At 37.6% G+C, this 21,074-nt stretch overlaps 1 protein-coding gene across 2 annotated transcripts in view; it reads right to left on the bottom strand.

The window, feature by feature from the left end:
- The window catches only part of NOX3 (NADPH oxidase 3), a 44,784-nt gene that overhangs the window by 13,380 nt on the left and 10,330 nt on the right, over positions 1 to 21,074 (bottom strand). For both annotated transcript variants that reach the window (XM_068677167.1, XM_068677168.1), the window contains exons 5-10: positions 19,281 to 19,426; positions 16,117 to 16,298; positions 13,224 to 13,353; positions 10,191 to 10,283; positions 8,780 to 9,033; positions 5,369 to 5,531 (exon numbers count right to left, since the gene is read on the bottom strand). In XM_068677167.1, the coding sequence (XP_068533268.1) occupies positions 5,369 to 5,531; positions 8,780 to 9,033; positions 10,191 to 10,283; positions 13,224 to 13,353; positions 16,117 to 16,298; positions 19,281 to 19,426 (968 nt within the window). The remainder of the gene's footprint in view (positions 1 to 5,368; positions 5,532 to 8,779; positions 9,034 to 10,190; positions 10,284 to 13,223; positions 13,354 to 16,116; positions 16,299 to 19,280; positions 19,427 to 21,074) is intronic.

Genomic DNA, 21,074 nt, shown 5'->3' on the forward strand with positions numbered 1-21,074 from the left:
TAAATTTATAATGATGGGATGGCTGGCACTATTTTTATTGTGACTATGATTTTTTTATATTGTTGCAAAATCTCTTAATTTCCTCCAACACATCTCCATTTGTGCTCACCAGGCCCTTCTGTTTTTTATTATATCTCAGTATAAAATGTAATCTAGAAGGTCTGTCCCCAAGATGATCACTCTGGGGAGGTCGGAAAATTTGGAAATTATAGATCTTTTCCATAGGATCAATGAGCTAAAGATGCATATTAGACATTTCTGAAGTGAAAAATCGGAGGAGAAACCAGGAAGCTATAAAGACATTTCCCAACGTTTTAATATAGCAAGTTGTCAGATTTCTGGTAAGGTGGTGGGAGAAAAATGTGGTAATACCGCACTTCACTGGAGATTTGGTGAAAGAGGCTAACAGTAATTTGAGATGTTTCCTAGATCTGAGCATGCCGTAAGGGACCATCTGTGGTTTCTATAAGAAATATAAATGAAGTATGAGCCTAGTAAGCAGAGATAAATCATTCAAGGTTAAGTAGGGTATTTTTACTGCCCAGGAACAGGACTGTCTGCTGAATGTTAGTACCAACTATCTTTGCTGTTTGCTTTTTCCTATTCTGTTTTAATGTTTTACTTTAAATAATGCTTTACATGGGTTCATTGCTGATTTACACTGACATAGGTTATGAGGAAAAAGCAAGCACTGACTTCATAGCATTTCATTTTTGTGACTAACAACAGCATTATTTTAAATTAACAGAAATATATAATTTATAACCTTAAGCTTAATTTATTTATTATTTTGTGGATGAATCATGAAGTCCCTGCTTGTTTCACATCCACTGCACCTTGAAAATGAGGCCATGGAGTGCTGTCAGTCTGTATCACACTGTGGCTGTTGATTTGTAGTGAGAAATTTCTTCTCTCAGTCTCTATTTGATCATCTTATTTCTCAAGCCTTTTCAGCAGTTCATTTTATGGAAATATATCTGTAGTATGTGTGTGTGGAGAGGAGGCATATGCTCCTAAATGAATAATGAACTGTGTTCAGGGTAGCAACTGGGAGCAAGTGGGCAGGACTGGGTTCCAAGCACGTTCAGGGAAGAAGGAAGAAAAGACAGCTGATGAGCTGAGACAATGTGGTCTTGGAAATGCAAAAATACTTTCCAGAATATTGGGCTGTGGAACTTGAAGGAGTGGTTTTAGCTGGTTACAGACCTAGCTGTCACGGTAACAGCCAGTTCGACCGAATTAGGTCAAGCTGCCTCTGGCACAATCCTCTTGAGAAAGGATATCACTTTCTGAAGCTGCAGAAATTCCTTAAACTCATTGCTGTTACAGTTCTGCTGAAGCTGTATCCATTGCACTGCCTCTAATTTTCATGTTAGCAGTGGAGAACATTGGCTAATGAAGAAAGATTGTCATTATAAAAGGTATTTTCAGCCATGACTATAATCTTAGAAAGAAAAGAGCTACTGAAGAGGGCTGGCCTATGGATAAAAGGTTTTCTCTTCCTTTAGATCAAGGAGGACTTCCAGTATAATATGTTAAAATAAATGCTGTTTATGAAGGAGTCTTCCTTTCTTTACACGGAGTGCCCATAACGTAGCACAGCATATTACATATATAATTAAAATACAATAAACACACCATAAAATTCATCCTTATTAAAATTAGAATAAGACCAGAATCAGTGCATTTCTATAATTAAACAATTATTCTGAATCCTATATTTTTCTTCTAAGCCTGATAATATTAACTGACTGCAATTATTTAGAACCCTTAAAATCTGTTTTAGATTTATGATTCATTAGTCTCCACCCACCCTACCCCCATCAACTACATTCATCAGCTTGATGGCTTGCCCAAGTAAACTGTCTTAAATTTTCCAAGTGCTCTTTTTGCAAATTGAGTTAGACACAGTATTGCTATTAATCAGAAATGTAATGCAAGGGCTTGAGTAGTCGCTTATTTCTATATTTCTATAATATTCTACTCCCTTGCAATGCATGCATATTTATTATTCATTTTCCCCTATTCTTAATTTTGTACAACAGACAAGGAAAAGCTCAGATACTTCTTTCCTGGAAGGTGAAAGAATACACTGTGTAAATCATCTTCCATCACGCAGAAAGTCATTAATAATTATCTGTTGGTGACCATCTGTCTGTTTCTCTCTGCTCCCTGAAGACAGAAGGGGAGCTGTGGCTCTGAGCAAAGCCATCTTTCCACCAATGAGGTGTAAAAGGTGATGAGGCCAGGGCTGTCAGAGAGACACCTTCATCCCTGGATCTTGCTGCTCCCCCTTAGACATGAGACTGCTCACTGCAAAGCCTTCCTGTATCTGCAGCTGGACACCTCCTTGAAAAACCCCTCCTGCTCCTGGATAAGCCATGCTGCCCATAGCACATCAAAAAAGATCAGAGATCTGCCTCAGCCACTGGGCCTCTACAGGCAAGGTGCAGCAGTACTGGCAGCCAGGGGCATGCATAACAGGGCATTGACCTGGAGCTATGGTGGCAGCAGGCAACCTTTAATATAAGTGCAGGATGAGACTAGAATTCGTACCCCTACATCTGATGCAAGAAGCCAAAACTTCTCTCAAAGACAGCTGAGGTCACCTTTGATAAGTAAGCCCAGTTTTTCAGGCCAAAATGTTATACTGAGGAACTCATGGACCGGGGTGTACTTTAAAGCAGAAGGTTACCTCAGATAGGTATGGTCAGTCTCAAAGAATATGGTAGAGGGTATTTTAGCAATGAGTAGTTGGGCTGCTGTTGAACCTACTTCCATGATATTCTGTAGTTGTCAAAAGTCTACATGGGTTTAAAAAGCAATTAGAAAAAGTCATGGAAGAAAAATCTATTAAGGGTTATTAAACACAGAGAGGCAGCTCTTGTAACAAGTCATTACAGAACTGCAAGTTGCTCAAAGGCAAGAAAGTGTACAACAAAGAAATATCACTGTATGATTTTTCATTCTGTACATTTTTCCCATGGCATCCATAAACAGCCACTGTTGGAGAAATGACATAGAGCTAGATGGGTCTTTGGTGAGACTCTTTCTTATGTCCTTATGTAGGGTAAAAGTAGAAAGTAGATGTTTGCTAAAATTTGCATCTGATGTATCTGTACAATTTAATCAATTTCAACAGCATTTGGTCTGAAAAATTATATCACTAACGTGAAAAAAAAAAGATATTTTTTGCTTAACTACAGCCAGTAGAAACTTTCCAGCCATAACTAGTAGCAGTTCCCTTCCTCATCACAAAGAATGATGGGCAAATGAAGGCTCTAAGGCTACTTAATTGTGAAGAATCAATTAGATAAATGTGTACTCATTTTGATTTGCTGGGTTTTATTTATTTAATTATTTTTTTAAAGTTATACAGCTGCAGACATTATGGAAGCTATGAGTATTTATATCTCAACTGTATGTGGGCAACACTAAGAAATATTAGTTCAATAAGCATAATGATAGCTGTACTCAAATCAAAATGAAGCTGTTAAAAAAAGAAAAACCTCTTATTTATTTCCTTAATAGATATTTCTATGGTACTCATCATGGCAGAGAGTGCTGAATACTTTGAGGAAGATTAAATTATTTGTAATTATACCACAAGTGGAAGGTTTTAACCAACAGAGGGGAGATAAATAATCGTTCTCGACAATATGACTTTTTTTTTTTTTTTTTTTTTTTAAGAATGCTGTGAACTTCCCCCAGAACCTTTCATCCAGGCTTTCAAGGTACTTTACAAACAGTGATGAAGTTTAGCCTTATAACACCTGTGAAAAATAAGCATTGCTATTCCCACTGCACCAATAAGGAAAACAAGACATAGGGAAAGAACATACAGAAATCATTATACTTTTGTATTTCACGGGAATTCAAAAAGTGGAACTCTATAGATGAAAACTGTGGCAGAATGCACCATACAATTTTCCTTGTAGACTCACTTACCCAATATTCTCCCTGAGCTATGGATGAACACCCTGAGGTATACTATTCTCTCAAAGTATATTTAAATTCAGTTCTTTTCCCCTTAAGACAATGACAGCAATGATAATAATAACAATTTTAAATGTTTGCATATATAATATGTGAAATATACATTTGTAACACATCTATGCATATATGTAGCTCTCCCTCCACTGGAAATAATCATTCTGGTACAATGGGAATGTTTGCAAGTACACTTTTCACATCTAGCACATATTTTCATTTTTATTTCCCTCCTTTCTCACAGCTTTTTCTGCCTCAAAGATCCCCCCTGGCAATTTGAACCTGTCCTCAACTCCTCAGTTGCTAAAATCCCAGACGCTTTCTCCGTGGCAGCTTGTCATTAAGATGCCAGCTTTAACACTCTTTCATTTAGAAAAATCAGCCCCTTGGCCCCACAATCAGCTCCGTATGTACTGACCCTCTCAGAGATCTGTCCACTCCAATGCAATTTCAACATCTGTCCTTAAAAGTGAAATGTCGAACAGTTCCTGATTCAGCTTTTATATTGAAAAAAAGAGCTAAAGGAAGCTGTAAGATCTGAAAGTTACCACTTGCCATGGTAGATAGCAAAGAACATGTTTAACGCTGATTTTTTTTCTCTGTTACCCTCTTATCCCTCACCTGCCTCACCCGTTCTCTTCTTCACCTGTCTTCTTTCTGTGCAGCCACACTATTCTTTAGCGGAAGATGTATAACAAGTTCTCCCATCAAGAGTTTGTTACGTTAATTGGTGCCATCCATGACTTAGAGCCCACAGTATATTTTTTCAATGAAATAATTAAAGTGGTTTACAGGCAGCAATATGCATCTTGATATATGAATCTCATCTAGAGCTTAAATGCCTTTTTTCATTCCTTCTTGCCTGCTAATGTCCCTCTGATTCTGCAAGATGAGAAAAGCAGCTAGTGGTTGCTGAAAGCAGTGTTTTGGATAAGGACAGGCACCCCAAGGGCCCGCGTGAAGCTTGTGGCTGGACAAGGAGCAAGTGCTGTCATCAGGGCCCCCTGAAATGACCCTGCAAGATTTGTTTTATAGGAAAGAAGAAAATCTTGTCTTCTAGCTCTCTCTATTTCAGTCTAGTTATGAAAGACATTTTGCATTTGTCTCCAATTTCTATGGAAAATCTTATTCTTCAGCTTTTACTAAAAACACTGCAACTAGGGCTACTTAATTCCTCAGGAAATGACAGAGAATTTGATAGACCTTACCACACAACGGCTCCTGAAGCATCTGGAAAGTGAATGACTGTGTTAGGTTATATGACTGTGGGCAGGTTATAGCACTCAAATGAGTCTCCAGCTCTGAATTGCCCCTCTGCCCTGGCACAATTGGCTTATTTGTGGAGTTTTTTAATGGAGTGATAAACTTTCCCACCTACCTTCTGCAGCGCCAGTACTGTGTTAGGATTGCAGCACTTGTACCAAATGGATTTTAAAATAGAAGCAAATGGTGTGACTCCTATCCCTGCTGCAATGCACACACTCACTCTGTAGTGAAAAACATCTGTGGTTGCAGATCCATATGGTCCATCCACAGCCAGTCTACAGCAAGGAAACATTTAGTCAGGGGTCAGCAAAGTATAAAGTGACAGAAAAGTTAAAATGTGTTGGGCTACGTGTTTTCAAAATTGAGCTTCTGTTAAAATAAAAGAGGAATGATGTGCCTAAGTTGGCATGTGAATAACCCATACAAACACATTTAATTTTCATTGGGTGTCATTTAATAGCAAAGCAACTGTTTTTTTCTGAGATGAGAGAACAAGAGCACCCATGTGGGTTTGGGGCCTGGCCATCTATTTAAGCATGCAATTGCAATTTTCTGGCTTTCTGAAATGTGATTAGTCATATAATTGCATGTCCAAATTTAGCTGAGGAATTTGCATATTTAATTATGAATTACTGAAAAGCATCCTGTTTTAGAGCTTTATTTTCTGTATTGTATATATCAAAGTAAAGACAAACTGATTATATTAATCATTTTGAAAAGTTCTCCTTACGTATTAAAGTAATAAAAGAGAAAACAAAAAGAGGTCATCATATGCAAGGAAAATAATATTTTCTCGGCTCTTTCAGAACAACTAATATTTCAGAAATTCATTTTTGGCAATAATACTGTACTTAGTATCTGACATAGAGGTGAAATTTGCAAGGAGAAACACTTATTTATATTGCTAGCCACTATAATCAATGTTGCTGATGTTGTAACATTCATTTTGATCAACATTAGAGATGAAAAAGATTATTAAATAATCTGATTATTTCCTCTAGAAACATGAAATGTAAATACACACTGTGCTTTGGAGTGCTCTGTCTAGTCTGTCTTTAAATAATGTAACTGCTCTAGAAGATTGTTTCACAATCTAACACCAAGTCTTCAGAAAAATGTCCTTTTCTCCTTCTTTCAGATTTTCTGATGTTTTGTGCTCTTTCTTGCATAAATCATCTTAAAAGTTCAGTTTCAACAGTATGAACAAATATGCAGACATGGGGACAATTAAGTGTTTTAACAGGAAAGGAAAGTAGGATCACCAAGCAACAGTACACATCAATATAGGGACACAACGGATCTGAAACCTGATTGTTGTTTTCCTGAAATGTACTTGAAGTCCTAGCAAATGTTCTCCCTTTCATTCATACTTGTCACATGGCTTGTTTTAATTTCAGTATTCCAAATGCTCTGCAATTGCAGTAGCAAATGAAACAGCAACTCAGGGATAACTTTTGAAAATCTGGCCTCAGATATAAACAAAATAAATTATTTTTAATATATGTCATTATTCAGATTACTGTCAAGCCCTGTGCTTTTTGAGCACTCAACATTTCTTGTAAAACAGGAATGATTTAGGTTATATATGCAAAATGTTCTACGTAGTTCAATGTAGGCTTGGTAGCAATTCTCATTATTGTTAGTAGATTGAGAAGAAATTGATCTGGAAGGAATTTCAAGAGATTATTTAATTTGTCAGTATGCTATAAACCAGAATTATATCTAAATCATTCCTTACAGGTATTTGTCTTGTCAGTATGTTCCTAAATCACCAGGTGACAGAGATCCCATCATTGGTTTGAATGCCTTGCTGTGCAGAAACTAGAGAGCTTAGCTTACAAAGATTTCCAAGAAGGCAGGGAAAGAGAAACTGAACTATACAACCCATTCATTTGAACCAGAGAGTATGCTGGAAGGTAGGAAGATAGTAAACAAAGTAACAAAAAATATATTTCATTTGTGTATGCCAAGAGAGGACTAGAAAATAAGGATATAGGCTGTTCCTATTACAAATATATTTTGGATACATGTATATTTTCTTTTAGTATTCCTTTATTAATTGCAGTATGCATGCTTTGTTTTTAGAACCTTACCTTATCATTCAGTTGCTAAATGTCTTTTGTCTTCTGCTTGGTTTCTGCAAAATGGTATTTTTGACTGTAGCTACCAGTTTGGTATTTATCTTTAGATATAGAAAAATGTAAAAAAGACTTGTTTTTTGCTTTATTGCTAGCTTAATTATTGAAATAATCTTTTTAATATATTTGAAGAAAGCAACTGGACTGTGGTATTAGGCAGCCTAACAAGATTATAAAGAAGAGGTTTTATATATGACAGTGCTGTTTATTTCAATGCTGTATTATGGCCAGCAACATTTGATAACATTTTTCTCTTTCCCCCTTACATTAGCTGTCAATCACTTTGGGCCATTTGTGCTCCAGTTCTGCTGAAATAGCATAATTCTCATTCCAGTTGCCTTTAACAAAGGCTCAACTTTCATTTCTAATTCTTATTAACTGATAATGCAAGGAACACGCTAGACTTTCTTCTCTGCCCCCACAGTCTTTTTGCCTCTGGAGCTTAATGGCATCCATAAGCTTTTTAGGGGAAAGCTCACTAGCATCCAAGTCCCACTAAATTATATAAATGTGGTTAAACAAGTGCCTTTTGCTGTTTAGTTTTACTGGAACCACCTCATCAAAAGCAATTTTCTTAGGGGGAGAAGTAGTCACTTCAGTGGCAGACCCTACACATTCCCCTGCAATTGAAATGATCCTCTGTTGTGCTGGACTGTTTTCTGTGGTGAAAAACTCCACTATGGCTGTGAGTAGCTAAATGGTTTGAATCCATCACATGTAGAGCCAGATATTTAGCAGGTGTAAGTCAGGATGGCTCCATTAACTTCAGCAGATCCCTGCTGTTTGCAACAAAGAAGGATCAACATTTCGCTTGGATTAAGATGCCACATACAGAATATAAATATCAATAACTTTTATACATTAGGACAGGATTTGGGCATCAGAGACAGAGTTGAGAGAGACTGCTAGAAAGAAATAAGGTTCAGTCAGAGGTTTCTGCAGCCACCAAATATCTATGTAACCCAAAGAGGTAAACTTGACATGTGGATGACAGGAGCTGTGTGCCAGAACAGAAGCATCCAAGTAAAAATCTAGCAGATATCTTCTAAGGTTATTTTAATTTAGTTCACAAGTACCCCTCTATCAAAATGGATATCTACAGATATAGGTGGTGAAGATTTGGATGATAGCAATAATGATATAGATATCAATATGGACTTTCAATCTTGGATCATTCATCAGGTCTTCTTGATAGCTACTGGACTAAGCTCATGACTGTATTTATTTATTTATTTATTACCATAATGGCATATTTCTGGATCCAGAACTATGATCTAATACAGTGCCATAGGGAACATCCACAGAATTAATTGAAATTAAAAATGTTAAAATTTATTTTAAAATATAAAATTAATATTTTAAAATGTATTGTTTGATATTCAAACCTTGGTAACATCCACAACTCCTTGAAAGCTTTTTCCTCTGCTCCAAAGGCCTTGAAGAGGGCTGCAGTCCAGTCCCCAGCCACCCTGATGTGAACACTGAAGAAGTCTTCCTCAGGAGCTGAGGTGAGGGTGAAGGGGTGCCACTCCAGCGATGACACCGATGAGCACTGCAGAAAGATATACTGACCAGCTTCCATTTTAAAGCCATGCTTCTTCATGTGAAGCTCAAGGACTCCAGAAGAATGGGTCACCACCTGAACAATAATAAAAGGGAAGACTTTGTTTTCCTTGAGAAGAGTAATAGTTTGTTTCCATTAAGCTACAGCTGTAGATTTAATCATTTCTACTTGAGTTCAGCTACGAGTTAATAAAATTTTTTAAATGTCTTGAAGGCAATGGCCTAATCTCTGTGTTGTAGTGCTGCTGCTGCCCAATAACGTGCAAGCAGATGCAGTATGAAACATGCAGCAGCTTGCTTTGTGAGTCTAAGAGACAGATTAAAGGCTGTAACAAAGCAACATTTTGTCAACTTTCCATCTTAGTAGAGCCTACGCAGAAGTACTCCTTGACAGGCTAAAATAATGTTCCAATTTTACTCTCATGTAATACAATTAACTTGTATGTATGGGTAGGATTATTGCTCGTTTGGCAAGAAGAATCAAGCCCAGTGGAGTTCAGTCCTAAAATACTTTTATTAAGAGGTAATCTCAGTTAAGCAGACAGTTTTATATGTCACACATGGCATTCTGAGATGTTCAGATCACAACCACCCTATGAAATCAGAGGCATGACTTGTCCTGGATGCTTTCCCCCTTGCACAAGATAAGCCTGCTTCAGATCGCTGGCTTGATATGTGTGGACACAGCTGCTCCAACAGTCACATCCCTGATTCATTCTACCATGAATTAAAGGGGGCCTCAGCACACAAAGGCATTTAGAACTGGGATAAATTGTCACAGTTGTACTAGTTTTAATGATGCTTTGACTATTTATGCTGACAGATAATGTAACGCTTCATCTCCTTGGAAGACTCCAGATTTTAAAGAAAATACTGATTTGTGCTAAACTCAAGAGCCTCTCTGCCATTTACTGCAGTGGAAGATGTGCTTCAGTTCACTGAAAAGAGATAGCCTTAGCACAGAGGTTTGTGATATACTAGTGTAGCCTTATAAGTCTGGTATTTCATTAATCAGGCTTGGTCCCATATGGAATATTCGCATGGACTTGTTATTGGAATAAATGCAAAAAATGCTAAAATCAATACTTGGCTGAAACCATAGTAATGATGAAAGAGCTGCTGAAGCTGGAAGTAAAAAATAAGGTCATAATATAGAGAAGTTATCTATAAAAGATAAAAGAAGTCATTGGCATTATGTTCTTTTTACACAGACATGCACGCTACGTTACATACCTTAGTAATGACCACCTCCTGTTGAAATCTCCAGAATCTAACAATTCTTTCACAGATATACAACACCACAGGACTTAAAACCCACTTCCAAGCCTGCAGGAAGTTGCATATTAAAAAACAACATTTATTTCAACTTCTACAAAAATGTTTTGCATTTCTGGTTTAAATCAGCAGATACCGAAAAATGAAAGTGTTTGCTTTCTTTTCTGTGATTTTTCATTTGCCTTTCTCAAGAGAGTATTTCTGTTGCTACTGCAGCAATTCTGGCGTTCTCACAGAACAGACATATGGGACTCCATCACAGGCACACTCTAAAAGCAGTGCTAATATCTATCTGTGTTCTGGCCAAGAAGAGTCCTTTAAAATCCATTCCTACTAAAAGGCAAAAGGACTAATCTATTTAGGAAATATAGAGAAAGATTATTGGACCTGAAGAAGTATAGATGCATACGTTGATACCCATTATAGCCTCACTGTTTTGTTGCTCCTCAAAGTCTGAAATATTTCAGAAGGGTCAGATAAGAGTACCTCTTATTGTCTGCTCTGTGTTTTCTGAAGCTGCATGAGAAAACAGTCAGTCCCAAATATGCAATTAGAGAAATAAAATGTATTTCCATTTAATCCATTAGTCGTCTCTGTATCCATAAACATATTTTTTCTATCTAGGATACTAAGATGGTTGTACTTTAATTGTTGCAGAGGATTGCTGTACTTGTACTTGCTGATTGTACATCCTGATCACAAGAATGGCTATTGGCTATTCAAGGCTACTAGCTGATGATTTTACTGAATTTTACCATGACAGCCTAGATAATTAGATGTAATTGAATCTTCAGAATTAAATAAATAAATAAATAAATAAAATGTTTGTTTGTTTGTTTTAGGAGATACAGTTTTATTTCCAGTTCGGCTACATGCATAACTCATGTTAGTGATCTGAGGACTCCACAGTCATATGGCTTTTAAAATTTCCAGAGTAACTTGCTAAAACATTTACTTTGCTCCACAAGCTGTGTAACGGGTTATAAAGTGTCTTTTATGAGAAGTGAGCCATAAAATTATGTGGCTTCCTTAGAACATGCTTGGAGGATGGAGTAGCAATTTCCCAAGGTTAAGTCTTGAAAATTAATTAAATAAATAAACATTGCATGATTTAATAATGGGAAGAAACCATCATAAGCCTGAAGATTCTGAGTTAAAGCAGAAAGCCAACACATCCGTTGTCCCTAAATACTACAGGTGTCTCTGCACAGTGGGTAATCACACATGTCGTGAATATATTAGCATACATCAAGGCACAATAATGATGAGACCTGTTTTTCCTCCCTTCAATTTGTGCTACCTGTAAATAAAAGCACGTGACAGGAATGTTAAGGCTGCAGGCTCTCCCATGCGAGAGTTCAGCTGAGATATCAAATGTGCCATTCTCCCGTGCAATTGAGCATTCAATACAAAATATCTTGTGGCTGGTTTCCAACAACAGGGCATCCACCAGGAGGGATGGGGTGCTAAACAATACAGCTTCTGGCCAGAGATATGAGATATGGAGCAGGGTGGGATTGTTGAGAGAAGGACTCTACTGCCTTAGTCCCCCACAGGCGCCGTGGTGTGCACACTGGTACCATATTGCACAATCCCAGCTGTACCCAAGGCTGTCCTCCTCTGCTCAGCCACATCTGCCCCTGCCCTGACAGTACTGCCATCATTTCTGAGCCTTTGGATGGATTTGAGCCCACTGCAATTCCTAGCATGGATCTCACCATAGCACACCACCCATCCAGCAAAGCACTGTTCTTACAGACAAATGTCATATGGTATCATCACAATTCACTTAAAGTAACGTAACTTTGCAAGTACAGCCTTGGGTATGCATGAGAGTGTGGCAAAGTGGGTTTAGCATGGAGAAGTAGAAGTTCTCTCCAGTAAGCTTTATGATAATGAATGTCAAAGCATGCTGTTGAAAGAAAGTTCTTGTCTGTATTCACAGTGCATAGCCATGTATTGATTTTTATGGTGACATGTAGCTGAAATTTTTAGAGAGGCATTCATTTTCTCATTAATATGCAGGTTGGGTTGTGGCTAACAATAGTTTAGTTTAAGAAAAATCTATGTCAGCCATTAAAAGAGCTGCAAGATACTGAATGCTAATTTTTCTCCTTTACTTTAAGATTTCCTTTCATATGTTTTCTCTTTCTGGAAGAAAGAACTAAAACTTGCATATGAGCAAGCTAAATCTTGAGCTGTAAATGTTAAATGATTTTGTTTAGATGCTAGACATCTGACACACTGTACAAGTCTGCTACTTAATTACCCCCTGTGGATTTGCAATCTTGTTGCAGCAAAACTACCCTTCCGTGGGACATTTTTCCTGTCTTTTGCCTTTCTCTTTCATAATTCATTGTTTCATTCTTCCCAACTTAAGACATCAAGGCTGGGCAACAGGAAGTATGTGCCTCAAAGCAAGGACATAATTTTATCTCTAACTTATTCTTCCTTGGTATTTAGACTATTCATATTAAAACACTACTAGTTAAAATAATAATAATATTAATTTGAATCTCTACCTCTCCTGTTCATTGTATTTTCTGCATCTCTACCCTTATAAGATTTTCACTTGGAGGCTATTTTTATGCAATAAACACATCAAGGATATTTGTGATGCTGAACGATAAAAACTAAATGTCCTAAAAAAAAAAAAAAAGTCCAATTCTGAAATCTATACCCTTCAAAGGGAATGTTGGCTAACTAGCTAATGTTGCAGAAATAATAATAATTATTAATAACACCTAATTTTTACACATCTTTATCTTTACCTATCTGTACAGATTGTATAGGAAGTATATAGGAAGTGGGGATCACTATCTTCTCTGTGCACATGGAGAGGTTGTGGAGCAGAAATATGCAATTACTCTCAAAACATGACACTAAATGCCAGTCTTTAGCATTGTACACTCCAGCCCCCCACTATCTAAAACACACAGCCTCTCAGGGAAGGACATTAGGTTAAAAATAGAAGACAAACATCACTCTTACCACAGGTTTCTTGCCAGAAAACTGCGGCAAAGGGCACTGAGTGACTTTCTCCCATTCCAAGTAGTGATCTTTACAGTAAGTGACGTTATGAAGCAGCAGACTCTGGGATGTCTGACCTCGAATTAGCTGACTTAAAACAAAAATATTCATCAGTAATATGCTTCTTTGCAATGTTTCTGTAGGTTTTGTACTAGTACCTGAAAGCAGACATGAAGAAAAATGAAGTTCAAGAACTGGACGCTTTGTGTCTATTCTTTTCTCTTTACATTTCCTTTAAGTTTACCAGGACTTTTTGACCAAGTGCGAGAAGTATGTTATAATATTGGTATTCATCAGTGTCAATGAAGTGTGGAGAGTTCTTGCACAGAGAATGTACGTTTTACTTTCTGTGGCAAAATCAGAGTGATTTCCAAGTTCTTTGGAGCAGACACTTTGACCCCCTCTATATATGAGCATCTGGTATTGTTTAGAAAAACAATAAAATTTTATAGTGACAGACCTTCTCTTTCCTTTTCTGCTTTCTAAATGCATTTTTAAAAGCTGCAAATAAAGTTGGAGGACCGTAATTAGATGTGTGCTTTCTAAACATATTAAATTCTAGCTTCTTTACTTCAGAGAATGTTAATGATGTGAATTTTCCCAAACATATCAATCTTGACTGTTCAGTTTAAATAGGTTTCAGCTGGTGTTGATTATGGGTAGAGAAGGAAGATTTTTATGAGAAACTCTGTGTGTTTCATATAGTTTCTCTGAATTTTCCTGTATTTACTTTGACTCTACAAGTCTAGCCTGTCCTGCTCACTTGTCTTACAAAAGGCAAGGAGACAAGAAGTGTTGCCTTCTTTTACATAGCAGTGTCATCATCTGCCACCTGTTCAAGTGGAAGGACAGAAAAGAAGGTAGGCTCAAGTGAGCAGTTGCTTTTGTGCAGTCAGCTGGTAAGGAGGAAGAGATATGAAGTGGATGAATTTATCTTGATTGGATGACTTGAGTCTTGACTTTTGACTCAACTTTTCATAAATCAAGTGGTGTTAGAGATGTATTTGGGCAGCAGGAGGTGCTCTGTTACAGTGCACTCCTCAGTTGGTGCAAGCATCAGAGTCATCTGATACTGTTAGCAGAGCTGCTAAATGAGTGTCCCCTTTTCAGGGAAATCTATTGCTGGGAAATGTCAATCAGCTGGCTAGGTAGAGGAAGCATACAAAACCAAAGAGTTCTGAAGGGTCCATTGTAGTTGTTTGAAATTGGATTCTTAAAGATTTAAAGGCGAGAACTGGGGGGTGTTTTTTAATCAGGCCAGTATATAGTTTACAGCAGGTATTTGCATCCATGACTCTGAAACTTGGGACTAATTAATTAGGCTAATTTCAGGAACCCTCAAGGCCAAACTAAGTGTGGCCTTCACACTTCACAGTCACGAGGAAATCACAAGGAAAAGTAGCAAGGTGGGAAAAGTAACAGACCTCAAAGCACTGAACCAGTCTATTACCTGTCCCATGGTGACTCCATGTACCTCGTGGAAGTAGACATGTACAGACTGGGTGGGGGCTAACAAATTCCTGTGTGTCAAAGAGTGATGATCTGCATGTGCTTTGGAGTTGGGCAATACCACCTGAATGTTTTATGAAATGGACATAAAAGCATATTGTCATCACACCAGGTGACACTGCCCTTAGATCTGAAAAGCATTACAAGAGCTTGAGGTCATGTGTACACTAGGCAGTCAGCAGGAAAAAATCTATAGAACAAAGCACTTTTTGTTGAAGGCCTGTACATGTCTTAGCATTACCAAAGACTTTGGACTAGGTCTAGTTCTGTCACATGAACAGATCATTTCTTAGTGCTTGGACCACAGAGACAAGCCTAGTTGGTATAGTTTCATCCCCAAACACTCCACACTTTACAGTCTGAGGTTGTGCAATAATGCGAAACAAAAAATAGTAGTGAGAAAGAACATGAGATTTTCGTCAAAACTGCACTCCCTATCTGAATTACAAGAATGTAGATGCACTGCTGGAGATTCATAATAATGCTATTACAGAGAAATAAAAAAGGGAAATGAGGGGAAGTGCACAAGGGAGAGGAAGGGTAAGATGTCAGTGGAACTGGAAACAGAAGATGAAAATGTTTTAATTACCAGTCTTCTTGCTCTCACACTGTACACGTGATTTATCAACCCCTGAGTTTCCTGGGGAGGCTCTCCCAACATGCTGTTCCTCAGCATGAGAACCAGAAGCCCTGTACCAGCAGGATGGACCTCCCTCCCATGCTGAGTGGGAGACCACCAGTGACCCGGCAGTCATTTCTCTCCATAAAAGCCACCTGACTGGGCTAGTTCTAACCTTGAGTTGCTTAAGACTGGAGAACGACCGTGGTTCATAGTGTAGTGCCTACTGTTACTGCAGTGATGAAATTTGGGATTCCTTCTGCCACAGTGAAAGAGGGGCAGAATCACTTTATATTTATGGATGCAAAAGAGATTGTTGTGCACAGGAACATTCACCTCTGAGCAGCTGAAGTGCTGAAAGCCTGGCAAGTTTGTACAAACTCTCTTGAAAGTGCCTCTCAAGAGCTATGAGCATGAGGACTACTCCTTATTAATTTGAGCCCATGAAGGCCCCAATTCTCAGGGAAAAAAGTTCATTCAGGCTGATGCGTTGATAAGCTGCAGGTCATAAGAAAGGTAGATGCCAGAAGAGTGTTTGACAGAATTAAAACACAGAAAAGTCCTCAGAAAAGTGGTGTGTTTTAATTTCAAATTGTTTTCATTTTGCAATCTGTCTCCAAGCAAAGATCCCATCAGTTTGTTAATAGAAAAGCGCATAATGAAAGATTAGAATTGTGTTTCATCTCAAACTGTGTACACATACCCCATGTTCATGCAGATACTTACCCCATACCATGGATTATTAAACCAATATAGAAAACCACAAAGAGGTGGTGGGTATACCAGAACACCTCATAGCACGATCTTCTGATGAGCTCTGTGGATGAAGTCACGATCAAAACAAGAGCCACAGTTATCACAACTCCAGTTACTCCAGCTATGGTGGTCAGCACCTCTCCTATTGTGTTCTAGAATGAGCATATATTATTACTATTACTATTGTTGGTGTTGTTACTACTATTTTCACTATTAATATTGTTACTGAGGTTACTATTACATATGAAATCAAATTCTACAATATATTTTCAGCATATGAAAAAAAAAAACCAACACCACAACAACATAAAAAGATACACAGGTAAGGCAAACTTCAATTTCACTGTAGAAGAACATGGGAAAACATCCCCCTGTTCTATTTCTGCTTGGGTTTATCCCAAGCAGATGTGTAAATGTTTGCTTCCACTTATTTGTTTCAAGAATTAAAAGGAGGAAATTAAGCAGTCTCATTTGTACTTTTATCTATTTATCTTATGCAAAAGTGTCTCAGAAAAAAAAAAAAAAAAAAAAAAAAAAAAAAAAAAGGAAACAGATTAGAGAAAAGAGAAGATTAAGCCTAGAGATGTAATAACCAAAACAACACTACGAACTGTCCTATTCATGTGAGGGTGATAAAGTGAGGTGCTAAGACACCTGCAAAGTGTGGGGCTTTCTGTGGTTCTTTTTATCTCAGTCTGTAAGTTTTTAGCAGCCCTGAAATGGTGCATAAAAATGGCATGCTCTCATTTGCTTAAGCAGCATATCTCATTTACTTGTTCCTTACATTTACCTGTGCAGTCATTGGATAATATTAACTTTTTTTGAAATACATGTTTATGCCTATATGTATATTCACATTTTTTTTTTGCTTGTCAGCACTGAAACATTAATATTCTGGGCTACATCAGGTTCCTTTTTTGTTCATGACTCACAGACATCAGCACAAGTCTGTTACATCTGTCTAAACCCCCCCAAAATAAACTGAAGTGAGAATGAAGATGTATTTTGAACACAACAGTCAGATGCTGATCTCAGAAAGTGCAAATCATGAAGAACAGCAGTAAAAATCTCACACACAAGATGAGACTCAAGCTAAATATGCCAGCAGAGTGTAAATTAAGTCTCTACTTGGCCTGCAAAGCATATATATATATATCTGTTTTTCTGGGACTGATGTGAAAGAATGAGGGAATTGAGCATGCCTACTGGATTGTGAGTTGGTTCTACAGCTTAATATCCTAAGAAAAAAAAATAACACATATTGTGCTTCAAAGTGCACTCATCTGATATGGAAATACTAGAGGTGATAAAATTCCACAATGTCATTTTTACAGTCACTTTTTACAGTAAAATCATTCTTTCAAATGTTCACACTTGACAGCACACAGCACATTTTCAAATTGGTGCCTGTGAAGAGTGTATTCAGATTCTTCTACATGTTAACAGGATTGATCTAGGTGATATTTTGAACATTTCCACTACAGTGGCTAGTTGAATGTTGAGATGAAACAAGGAAAAATGTCAAAGACACTTAGTACATCACTACTGGAGGGTTAAAATGGAACAGAAAAAGAAACCTGAATTGTTGTTCTCAGAACTTTCTTCTCTGAAGTTAGAAGAAATCTTTTCTTTGCTTTCCTTCATAATTTATTAATTCCGAGTATAGGTACTAAGACAGAAGTGTGAGATAAAAGAAATATAAACATTAGAGGTTAGAGTATAATCTAGGCTGTAAATTAGAAAGTAATTGTGGAGTCTATTGCTATGAAAAATCTGGGAAAGAATCTCAGAAAATGCTGGCTTTCCTTCTCAAGGGTACTTAGGACCTTAATGTTAATTAGAAGCCTACCTATCAATAATATTACCATGGGAAGACTTAGTGAAGAAAAAAATGTGTACTAGAAGGCAGTAGGTTGCCATTCAGTACTGTGAGCTCTCCTATGTTTTACATTTCAAGTGTAAGTGGTGAGAACGGGCACCAAGTATTTAAGAAATGAGGCAGCTTTGTCCTCGCTCACCGTTCTGCTTTGGCTATTTTCTCAGCACTAACATCAAGACATCATACTCTTGAGACTGTTGATTTGTTTCCTTTTCTTCAAACTTAAGAACTGTTTGTTTGTTTGTTTAGAAAGATGTAGAAGTCACATTATCTAAACTGGAGAAAAAACAGGACAAAATGCCTTGTAACTGAAAAGCACTATGAAATCCTTTGATGGTTGTCCAGCCATCATCTCACTTTGTTTCTGATTGAAAGGCCCCCAATCCAGGATGTTCAAACAGCCTTCACTATATGCTAGATATGCATGAATTTCCTCAAGAGCAGAAGCAATACATATGGGATTCTTGGCAGGACATACAGCATACAGCAATGTACACAAGGAAACAGATAGCATCTGATGTACAGTATAATGGAATAAGGAAAAGAGCAGAGCAACTTTTGCATGTTTTACACTCATGCACTGCAGAAAGACTGCGTTCCTCTTTACCTCATGAGTCTTTTAAGAAAGATCTCCACCCATGCTGAGAGCAAACACACCCATTTATTTGCAGTCTTGCACACACTGTCCCTAGCTTCCCAGTGCATGGGATATAGTGCTTCCCATAGACAACAAGCCTCTGGATGTTGCTTATTATTTTCCCTGGGCAGCCACACTCTACACGTAATGGGGTAGAACCAACCCCCAGACTGGGAAGATAACACATGGGGAGAGGCAAGTAACAACAATGAAAGAAGTGTTATGTACTATTGGTGTTATTTCCTTTGTTTTTTACTTCTTTTTCTAGAAGGAAGAAGAAAGAAAAAGAAAGAGAAGTTGTGTTAGCTCTATATATTTATAGTTTACTTTAGTTTTTTAAATTCCTTGCAGGTTTGTTTCATTGTCTACTATTCATGACACTCCTTACCCTCCCTCTCAGCTGTCTCCTGACAAACTAATTAAAATACTATAGACATTTCTTTGAGCTTAGTAACCTGAAAATTGCAGCTCTGAGTAAGTGTTTTCAGCTGAAATTGAGGTTAACCTCTGGCAGCACCTTCTCGCTCTGGTTAAAAGGCTTTGAAATATAGTTTTCCCGACAATAGAATCCACAGAGGAAATTTTTTTCATGAGGAAAACCAAAAAGTGGCAGCTTACCATTTCATAGGTTCTGATTGGGTTCAAGTAGCTTTCATTTGGGCTTTTGCCAAGGCCAGAAAGTTTTTTCTGTAACTCCCCTGCTTCCTCTGACTGGCTGTTATGATACCGCTCAATGTTGATCAAGTGGGCAACAATATGGATGGCTACATTAGGGAAGAATGGGGCAAAATTAGACACGCTTGCGTGTGTCCGCTGCACCAGAAGGAGCTTCATTAAGCACACTCCAGGCTATTTGAAAAGCCTGTGCACAGATCGAGAGCATTGCATAGAATAAACTGAAAATTTGATCTTATATATGTTTCATAAGTTGCAACTGCTTCAAACCGGAGAGGAGAAGTTCCATGGTCATCTCCCATGTTTACAGTCAAGTGCCCTGCAGGCTTTGGTGTCATTGAAGATGAACCTCTTGAGAGATGAGATAAAGGCAGTTGCCTCTCTTTTTAAAGAGTACAAAACAAACTAATTAAAACACTTTTTTTTTTTAATTTATAGACTTAAAATTTATAGACTTTAATTTTTTTTTTAATTTGTAGACTAAGAAGTGTCAAGGTCTAACTTTGGTTCACAAGACTCTACCTTGTCCATTTTAGGCACAGACTATGTTGCAGCTTGAAATAAGAAGATTTAAGAGATGCATTCAAAATCTACCCTTATCAACAAGCCAAGCAGATATAATATCACATTATGCTGGTGGAGCCTGGGAAACCCACAGGAACTATGATTTTAAGGAAGAGGTCTGAATCACAGGATTAGCTCTGATTTGCCCTGAGGATAATATATCACCTCTACTTCTGGCCTGCTCCCAAAAGGGATAGCAAATGGCCAGTTTAGAAAAATGTCTGAGTGAAGTAAGAACTCTCTCATAATCCTTTTCCTGAGTAGGAAGATGATAATTTCAAAAGAGGAAAAAAAATACTTTGTTTTATTATTGGCTAACATAGATAAAGTCATAATCATGCTAGGTGTAGGGTTTCACAGTTTTCAGTATGAGAGATTCTCAAATCCATTACAGGAAAGTTGTAATTAAGTCAAAGTATTAAATGCTGAAGGATGAAAGAAACAATGAAAAACAATTATGTGTTTACAGTAGAGCTATTAGGATACACTATTTCTAGATTTTATAATTAGTTTCCCATCACCATCCCTCCTTCACTGTTTACCTTTTGCTGTCCCTGACCATCAAAAAAAACTACCTAAAAAACAGTATTTGCAGCAAAACAAATACGATCTGTTTCCCTGAACAACATTCTCTTAAAATAGTATTTTTTTTTCTTTTTTTTCTTTTCCCCTTTTCCCTTTCCCTTTCCCTTTCCCTTTCCCTTTCCCTTTCCCTTTCCCTTTCCCTTTTCCTTTCTTGTTCTTTCCCCCTTTTTAATCGTTACTCCTTGCACAAAAGTAATACCTTACTGCACTAGTCATTGTGTAATTATAGCTGTAAACAGGGTTTAATGCATAAGGACTTTTGTATTGCAATTCTTTTAGATGCCTATTCACTTAATGAGCTCTCTCACTCCCTATGCAGCTCCTACACAACATGTGGAAAGTGCTACAGGCATGGGAATACAAGTTAAGGCAGGATGCTGACCATGGAAGTGCTTGAAACATCTAGTGCAAAAAGGTGGAATATTGCACTCTGCCTCCCAACAGCATCTGTCCAGGCTGGAGAGAGGTTATTTACACTCTGTTCTGATGGGATCCACTAAAGCACTGGTTGCTCCAAACACACTCTGATTGACTGTCAGGTTGTCATGCAAAAGGTTGTGTCATACAAAATGAATGTTAGTTTAAGTG

The sequence above is a fragment of the Anas acuta genome, chromosome 3, assembly GCF_963932015.1.
Source record: "Anas acuta chromosome 3, bAnaAcu1.1, whole genome shotgun sequence".
In the NCBI taxonomy this organism is placed as follows: domain Eukaryota; kingdom Metazoa; phylum Chordata; class Aves; order Anseriformes; family Anatidae; genus Anas; species Anas acuta.